Below are 9,751 nucleotides of genomic sequence, written 5' to 3'. Positions count from 1 at the left end.
TAAAATTATTTAAGATTTATATGATCTAAATATGTCATATTTATCTCATTACCTTTTTTTGGCTTGTACTTTCTTTTTTAACAATTATTCAACGTTTTTGCTCCTGTATATGCCATTTGTTCCTATCGCTTGGTAAATGTATCCAGCCATATTTATGGATTTCCACAACCAATATAACTCATACACTGGATTGTCAAACCTCCAAAATATTAAATTGCTATTGAATAAATAAGGAACAAATCTCATCACGTCTGTACATGCCATGTGTGTCTATATGCAAAAACATAAAAATACATTCCTTAAGCCTTAATTGTTATAAGAAATAATTATTAATATTGATACTTTACTGAAAATCAGCAAAAGACTACTGTATTCAATTCACATGGGCATAGTGCATCACATTTACGCTTAGGACTCGATGAAATGGATTATTATTACTTTTTTCACTAATGTTTTTTAAAATAAAAACGTCACTTCAGTACACAAGCTTTTACCTCTGCTGCTCTTTCATTCTGTCTTTTCAGCTCCGCCACCTTTCCCCTCAGGTTTTCTATCACCTCTGGCATGTACCAACATTGTGAAAGCACATTTACACACATTTCACATTTAACATTTGAGCACAAAATATTTATCTTTAAGACAAATAATCAGTCATTTGCTTAAATTGATCAATTCATATTATCCAACAGTTGGTGAGGTGTGTATACTGTAAAGAACAGCAACAGGAGGTATCTGTGCTTACTTCAGTATATTCAGTTTTAAAGACTTTCCACTTTTACTACACAATGTTTCAAAGCAAATACCTATACTTTTTACTCTACGATTTGTTTTTTTTAAATCTTGAATTATATTTCTATACATTTAGGGTGGGTTGCACCAACAAGGTTTAACCTTTAAACTGGATTAAATCGAGGTTAATATTTTAATCCTGTTGCAGCAAACTCTAAACCTACTGTATATTTTGGGAGTTGAATTTAAATCCACACTTTCAAAATTGAAGTGGTGCAACACATCTCCGCTTAGTTTTAATCTTAGATTAATCCATTTTAAACTCGGCTTGACTTAACTATGATCATCCATTATCTTAGATGAATTTAAACCTTGTTTGTGCAGCCCACCCTTTGTTTTGAAAATATGGATTTATATCCGTGTACTTTCAATAAAACAAGAGAACTGAGGATATGCTGAGAGCTCAGGTACAGTAGTACTTCACTTTCCTCTAAGAACACTAGACTGAATATGACAAGTGCTTTTTACTTGTAATACTTAATTTACATTTAAGAGCTTGTACTTATTTACTTTTACATCAGTAGAGTTTTTTTTGTGGTGGTAGGCGAGCATAGCCAATTGACAGATAAACAGGTGATAAACAGGTATAATACTCAACATCATTAAACATATATAAATAAATAAACACAATGGCATACCTCTGAGGTTGTATTGTTGCTGTATTGCCTGCAGCCGAGTTTGCTGTGTTGCCAGAACACTGTCTCTCTCTGCAGCACACAGACAGATTCAAGCATTTTGTCTTGTTTGTTTTCCTTCTGCGTTTGTTAGCAACACACACCTTCCTTAGAAAGTTAGAAGCAACTCACGTCGCAGTTAAAACACTGAAATGAATAATATCATAACAGGGAAATATTTATAGATAATTTGACAACATTTGACTATGGTAAACCGTAGCCAGTGTGTTTTTATCCATAAAAAGAACTTTGGGAAGGAAGGAAAACTTCTGTTCACATTGTCTCCCACTATTCACTTAAATGTATCAAGTATTGCATACCTGTTTTATCTTAGTGGTACCTTGTCCTCTTAGTAGTACATGCAGTGTCTATCTTAGCATTCAGTGTGACCCACGGCTTTTTAAGATGTCCACTATCAAGTGACTATGAATATTAATCATACTTTATCTCTCTATAGGTAAATACTTTTATATTATGTATACTTAACTACATTTTGGATTTTTGTAAATACGGTTTTTAAATATTGTTTATATTCTCTTTTTAAATACTGTTTTATTTTAATCACTACTATGCCCTTTTTACTTATAACACCATTTTCCAAATTATTATGCAAATGATATTTTTCTCTGATTTTCATAAATAGTCGATGCAAATGACAGTCAGTATAATATAAGTCATCAACCGTTAGGGTATAATTTGAATGTAATTGAACAAACCTCCCAATGATAACAGTATTTTTTTCAAAAATAAAAAACACAAAATGCACTGTTCCAAATTATTATGCACAACAGAGTTTCAAAACATTTTATAGGTTGTAAAGAACGGAAAATGGTCAATTGTTGAATTTGCAGCATTAGAAGGTCATATTTACTGAAATCAAAAGCTATTTCAGTCAAAAACATCTTAACAGGCCAAGTTACATGTTAACACAGGACCCCTTCTTTGATATCACCTTCACAGTTCTTGCCTCCATTGAACTTGTGAGTTTCTGGAGAGTTTCTGCTTGAATTTCTTTGCAGGATGTCAGAACAGCCTCCCAGAGCTGCTGTTTTGATGCCAACTGCCTCCACCCTCATAGATCTTTTGCTTGAGGATGCTCCAAAGGTTCTCAATAGGGTTGAGGATGGGGGCCACACCATGAGTTTCTCTCCTTTTATGCCCATAGCAGCCAATGACACAGAGGTATTCTTTGCAGCATGAGATGGAGCATTGTCAGGCATGAAGATGATTTTGCTACGGAAGGCACGGTTCTTCTTTTTGTACCATGGAAGAATGTGGTCAGTCAGGAACTCTATATACTTTGCAGAGGTCATTTTCCACACCTTCAGGGACCCTAAAGGGGCCCACCAGCTCCCTCCCCATCATTCCGGCCCAAAACATGACTCCTCCACCTCCTTGCTGATGTCACTGCCTTGTTGGGATATGGTGGCCTCCACCAACCATCCACTACTCCATCCATCTGCACCATCCAGGGTTGCACAGCACTCATCAGTAAACAAGACTGTTTGAAAATTGGTCTTGTATTTCTGGGCCCCCTGCAACCGTTTCTGCTTGTGAGCATTGCTTAGGGGCCCAAAAGTAGGTTTATGCACAACTGCAAGCCTCTGGAGGATCCTACACCTTGATGTTGGTGGGACTCCAGAGGCACCAGCAGCTTCAAATACCTGTTTGCTGCTTTTTAACAGCATTTTAGCAGCTCCTCTCTTCATCCCATGAATTTGTTTAGCAGAAACCCTCCTCATTGTGCCTTTATCTGCACCAACCCGTCTGTGCTCTGAATCAGCCACAAATCTCTTCACAGTACGATGATCACACTTAAGTTTTCGTGAAATATCGAATGTTTTCAGACCCTGTCCAAGGCATTGCACTATTTGAGGCTTTTCGGCGGCAGCAGAGAGATCCTTTTTCTTTCCCATGTTGCTTGAAACCTGTGGCCTGCTTAATAATGTGGAACGTCCTTCTTAAGTAGTTTTCCTTTAATTGGGCTCACCTGGAAAACTAATTATCACAGGTGTCTGAGATTGATTTCAGTGATCTAAAGAGCCCTGAGACACAATACCATCCATGAGTTAAATTGAAAAACTAAAAATTAAATGTTTAGGACACTTAAAATGCAAATTTCATAATAATTTGGAACACAGTGTATATACAGTTCAGTACACGGCTCAGACTAAAAATCTCATAACTTGTGGTAACAACGGTTGCATTGTTATTGAGCATTTGACAATAAACTTGAAGCTTGAAAACTGGAACCTCTGTTACTGTATTTAAGTTTACTTACTGGATCAGGTTTGGAGACTCTCTAAACTTTACTACATTTCTAACATATTCACGCTACATTCTTTAAAAAATAAATTAAACTTGGGGACTGGATCTCTCAAATAGCTGTTTTAGGATTGTCCATCAATTATGCATGAGCCCCATATCCTTACACCACCAATACTTCTTATGTATACTGTTTTGTTTATTCCGTTTTAAAGCATCTGTCATATCAGGGCACTGCAATATTGGACGAATAACTCAGAAGTACGAGTACTCTATTTAAAGTGAAAGTACCACATTGACATTTCTCTTCTGAAAAATCAATTTTACAGTCAGTGGTGGAAAGCAACAAAGTACAAGCTGTACTTTTTTTTAGTACATCTTTCAAGTATCTTTACTTTTGACTTTTACTCCACTACAGAAAGGTACAAAAATACTTTGCCTTATTATACTGTAGACTACATATGAGTACTTTTACTTTTAATACTTTAAATACATTTATTTATTCGTAATTGTGACTCTACTCCCATGACCATATACGGACATGATAATAAACAGTAGGCTTTTGGTAAAGTAAAAAAACAACATTATTATTCACTTTAAAGGTGCAGTGTGTAAAATTTATGGAAAGCACTTGGCAGAAATTGAATATAATATTCACAGGTATGTTTCAATCAGTGTATAATCCCAGGAAAATAAGAATCGTTTTGTTTTTGTTACCTTAGATTGAAACGTTTTTAGCTAGATAGGGAGCTTCGCGGAGGCCGCCATGTTGCACCGCCAGGTTTCTACAGTAGCCCAGAACGGGCAAACAGACAGTGGCTGTACAGAGGGCTCCTCGCGTTTTCGCGGCCGCAGGCTCTTCCACGGAGGCCGCCGTGGTGCACCGCCATGGTGCACCGCCATGGTGCACCGCTATGGTGCACCGCCATGGGGAAGGGTCATTCAGTTGGTTGCTATCTGCAAACTCACCACTAGATGCCACTAAATTCTACACGCTGCACCTTTAAATAACCTTTCCTCACATGGTACGTTAAGTTAAGTTAAGTTGATTGAATTTAGCTTGGCAATCATAGTGGCAGATTAGTTAGAGATTTATAGTGTTAGAGTTTTATAGACTTTATAGACCCAATGGCACTCTTTTCATGGAATTATTGATATGATCTATAGTATAGAGAAAATACTAAATAGTATAGTATATAGTGTATAATATATAGTAAATATAGTTTAGTGTATGGTACATACTAGATAGTACAGTATAGTATATAGTACATACTAAATAGTACAGTGTATAATAAATAGTGTATATTATATCGTGTATAGTATATGGTACTGTACATAACAACCTCACCCCGTACAAAGAGCATGTTACGTAAACGACGAGAAGAAGCCATTCTGGTGAGGAGCAAATGGCGGGGACTCGTCGCCCAATGTTCCAGAAGGAACGGGAGGCACTAACTGACTAACTAACTGTACATAAATAGCATAGTATAAAGTGTATAATGTATAGTTATAGTATAGTGCACGCTATAAACTTAATAGTATAGTATGTAGTGCATAATATATCGTAGCATTACAAAGATAGCAGCAAAAGCGAAAATTATAGAATTATAATTAACTATAGATCATAATTAACTCCAGATTACAATGTCAAGTTTATAATCCAGGGTGGTATTTTTGAGGAACAACACGGCGGAGACATTCAACAACTAAACATTTTATTTGGCCAGAAAAGGCTAAAACACGGCTAATGCTGCCGCTGGTGCTGCGGTGTAACACGGGGGACGCTCCACTCACCCTCCGTCAAACACCTTTCTTTAATCACGGAGAACTGCAGGAGCCTCCGGGCGTCGTCCAGCTTCATCCCCAGCATGGTGTTCTCCAACACAGTCTCTGAAATACTCTGCGTTAAAAAAAACAAAAGAATAACAAACAGACGATAAATAACGTACAATGGCGATCGTTACCCATCGTTGCCTTGGGAAGAAGCTAGCACAAAGCTAAGTCAGTTAGCCGTGGATTAAAACATCATAAAACGAACCATTTCCAAACGAGTGAACGTGTCCATAAGCTGGTCGACGTTAACAACGCTTAACTTCAGCATCTCGAGTTGAAGAAAAGCAACAGAACGAGAATACTGTGATTTGGTTGTTTTATAAAAGTATATATAATGCACAAAAAAAAAACCCCAACACAACCCGCAGAACTTTTAAACTTAATTTATATGCAGAGAAACGCGTTTCCTGCAGTTCCGCCAAGTGGCCACCAGGTATCGCTTTACCATAAGATCGAGACCAATAACACCTTTCATTCGGTTTTCATTATCATTTAATTGATTATATTTGAATACATAAAATATTGTATTTATTATTTTGTTATTTATTTTTATTTATTTTCTCTTTGCTAATTTCATGTTTTTAGGTTTTCCGATGGTTGTACCATTTCTCTCAAACAAAATATACAGAAAACATTTAGTCAGTCAGTTTTTATTACATTGAACTTCTATATCAATTTATAATTCATTACAAATATAATGAAAAGTTTACTGTAGGTTATTGAAAGTACCAGGCAGTAGCACTGAAACTGATACACAAACACACATGATCACATAAATATTAAGACATAATACTACAAAGAGGTGTATTATGAAAACAATGAAAAGTGTGTTTTCAGGCGAGATTCAAAAAAAGCTCTTGGACTCTGCTGATCTGATCCATAGCTGTTAACAGTGGACTTTGAAAATAAAAGTTTCCCGGCCGGATCTGGGGTGTGGCCCGTGTGACTTCTGTTCGGCCTGCTGCACCCGTGTTGACCTGGGTTAGTGTGGGGGTGTGGTTGGCCGGGGGACGACCGGGTGGGCCCCCTGCCGGTCTGTTATAAACAGGGCTTGTTTTTGTTTCATGCAATTAAGAAATGGAAGAAAGTAAATACTTCTACAATAAAAAAAGTTTATATTGTTTTTGTTTAGAGAGCTGGGAGTGGGGCCGCACAGCGGAGAGGAGATCGCTCTGATCCCGGAGAGGAGATCGCTTTGATCGCGCAGCCTACCGTCAACCCTTTTTCTTTTTTTTAAAGGTTAAAAATACAGAAGATTAACAGGAAAATATTTCAATGGGAGGATGTAAGATACAGGAGAATCCTAGGAAAAACGAGGGGGTTGACAGGTATGATCTGATGATTGTGAAGGGTGGACAGTTCCACAGAGAGGAAACTACAAAGACAAAGGACCAACCTTTTTGTCTCTGCACTGTGAAATTATAGATGAAATAAAAATAAGTCATTAATAATATATCAATTTTGCAAGAAAGGCAAGGAAATAAAATGCAAGTAGTTTATTTGTGACAGTAACAAACTACAATTGTAACTGAAAAACTGAAATTCCACAACCATTATTTTTTGGGGAATAAAAACAAAAAAAACTCATCAAGCACAAGCCAACACAATATATTTCACGTTAGAATCTTTCACAGTTTGTAATTTTGTAAACAAGGCAAAGTGAAATAGCACTGATAAAAAAATACCCCTTATATCAGGTTTATCTTACATTGCAGAAAGACTAATAAAAAAATACGAGCGCTGCTGATATTGGATGTTTATTGTGTATAAGTACGAATTAAAAAAATATATCCACTGCTGATGCTCTATAAATGTGTGAGTTTGACGTTTAAACAATATCAGTTAAACACTATCAAGTAGTTTTCAAAATCGACACGATGTTAGGACATAAAAACACCTTTCCCTTTAGGTTTAGAACATTTTAATGAAAGAAAAATGATATATGGCATATCTTTGGTGCACAAATGTAAAAATCAAAGTACAGGTGTAGTTTTATCTATTTTTTCAGAAGTTAATTGTACTGAGAGTGTAAGGAGTGGTGCCAGAATGAAAGGATTTAAAACCGAGGCTTTCAACATTTTGCTGTTACCTCACCTCAACAGTTTCCTCGGTAGGAAAAAAAAAAAGTAATTTACCAAAGCTCATCATTATCAACAAAGGTTAACGCCAGCATCTTGAGTTGACGCAAGGCACAGAACTAGACTAATTAGTGTTACTAAGTCAATTAGTGTTAAACAATGGAAAACTTGCACTTAGTTTCCCTCTGTAATTCCACCAACTGGCCACCTGGTGTCGCTGTTGGAGCAGTTTAGGAAGTAGCAGGGGCATTAAAGGATTTCAAAACAAGGCTTTCCACATTTTGCAGTTGCTGAGCTGCCAAGTTGCCCGCTTTGACCTTGAGACTCATGCATATCAACTAGTTCACACACTTGCACACACACCTGGTATTTCTCACGCTGAATTTCTCCCAAAATAATTACAATTGCTTTCTTTTCGTGCTGTTTTTAATACTACGTATATATTTCCTCACTCGCGCTTGTTTTGGTGCCCGTCACTGTTCGAGTGGTGGAAGGGAATTCCCTTTTCGTACGCACGTTACTTGAACACCCACACGCAACATCGTAGTTGGAGTGCAGTCAGGGCTAGTCGCTGGCATAAACACTATGCGGTTGGTAAGGGCCACAACCGTTATGGGTGGCCACATGATATGAGTGGGTGGGGGCCTCGCGTTAGGCTGGTACTGCAACACAGAGCCGGAAGAAAAGTCATCAGCGAAAGATTGTGGATAACTGAACGGTTTGCGAATCGCTGAACATCGCCTTTCTGATTGGGTTGGGGAATGAGTGGGACAGAACACGATAAACGTTTGCGCTGAAACCAAGTATAATATTATTATTATTATTATTATTATTAATAATAATAATAATAATCATTTTAATTGTGCTGAAAACCACAATTTGGTCGTGAATGTTGAAAACCAGGACATTACATTTTAGTGTTTTACAGATATCTGTCGGGACTCACAGCTTGAAACCAAGACAGTCCTGGACAAACCAGGATGTCCGGTCACCGTAGTTTAATTCCTAATTTAACGAAACGAAAAAAGCCCTGTGCTTCACGTGTCCCCCAACCCCCCCGCAACTTGGCAGCCCTGCAGTTACTTCCTCCCTCTCAACAGTTTCCGTGTGCTATATATGAAACAAATCCAGGCCCAAAACAATAGAAAACTTGATAAGACACTTTCTCCTCCCGGTTGGTCTATTTATCTACCAAAGCTCATCAGTATCAACACAGGTTAACTTCAGCATATCCAGTTGAAGGAAGGCACAGAAGTAGACTAATTCATGTTAATACTGTTGATAATACCATTCATGGAAAACACAGTACTTTCAACTTCATTTACACTTTAAGAAGTGTGTTTCGTGCTGTAGTTCTGCCAACTGGCCACTAGATATCGCTGCACTTTAGGAAGTGGCACTAAATGGATTTCAAACCAAGGTAACCTTTATTTGATAACTTTTTTTTTGAACCCCCTTTTTTTTTTTTTTAAAAGCAGATTAAGACCCTTTTTTTCCTTACAATTGGTCTATTATTTATGAACCAAAGTAAACTCGCGACCTCTTACATCTGGGCTGTTGGACGTCTAGAAAGAAAAGGCATCGTTAACTTTGTTCACCTTTAATTTTAACAAGAATTAATTCAGTTTCCAATGGCAGGATTATAAAACACCTCCATTACCGTGTAATGTTCTCCAAAAGGTCAGGGGTGAGGTAGCCCTGGGGTGTGGGCATGACTTTTGATGGCACAACGACAACTTGTCGGTGGTGTTGCGGGGGTGGGTGGAGGGTGGGCGTCGTCGTGTTGGGTGTCAGCACGAGGCTGTTCAGCCCGTCCACGCCCTCCACCACGGTGTAGACTGACGCCTGGGGGCCGGTGACAGAAGATTCAGGGTCCAGTCGCCCGTGGTCAGCCCCGTCTTCCACCTCCATGCTGTCTCCTTCTCCGGGGCTCTTCTTCCCAGCGTCCAGTTCCGAAGCATAGTCCATAAAGGCTGAATTCTTCCCCGCGCTTTGGCCCTCGTTCTTCTCCGCCCCAATGTCTTCCTTGCAGTTGTTGTCGTCGTCTCTGCGGGCGGTTGTCTTTTCCTCCTCGGTCAGCAGCAGCTCCCCGGGTGGCCAGGCGTGGCCCAA

At 38.3% G+C, this 9,751-nt stretch overlaps 1 protein-coding gene across 4 annotated transcripts in view; it reads right to left on the bottom strand.

The window, feature by feature from the left end:
* Positions 1 to 7,042: 7,042 nt before the first annotated feature.
* LOC307242770 (growth hormone receptor-like) overlaps positions 7,043 to 9,751 on the bottom strand; it is a 25,639-nt gene continuing 22,930 nt past the window's right edge. For all 4 annotated transcript variants that reach the window (XM_080017344.1, XM_080017345.1, XM_080017347.1 and 1 more), the window contains one exon: positions 7,043 to 9,751. This exon is cut by the window's right edge and continues 324 nt beyond it. In XM_080017344.1, coding sequence (XP_079873470.1) covers positions 9,296 to 9,751 — 456 coding nt within the window. In that variant the 3' untranslated portion in view covers positions 7,043 to 9,295.

The sequence above is a fragment of the Zeus faber genome (genome assembly GCF_960531495.2).
Source record: "Zeus faber genome assembly, chromosome: 17".
NCBI classification, from domain to species: Eukaryota; Metazoa; Chordata; class Actinopteri; order Zeiformes; family Zeidae; genus Zeus; species Zeus faber.
Note: the sequence above shows the minus strand (reverse complement) of the source record. Positions and strands in the feature narration are given on the sequence as shown.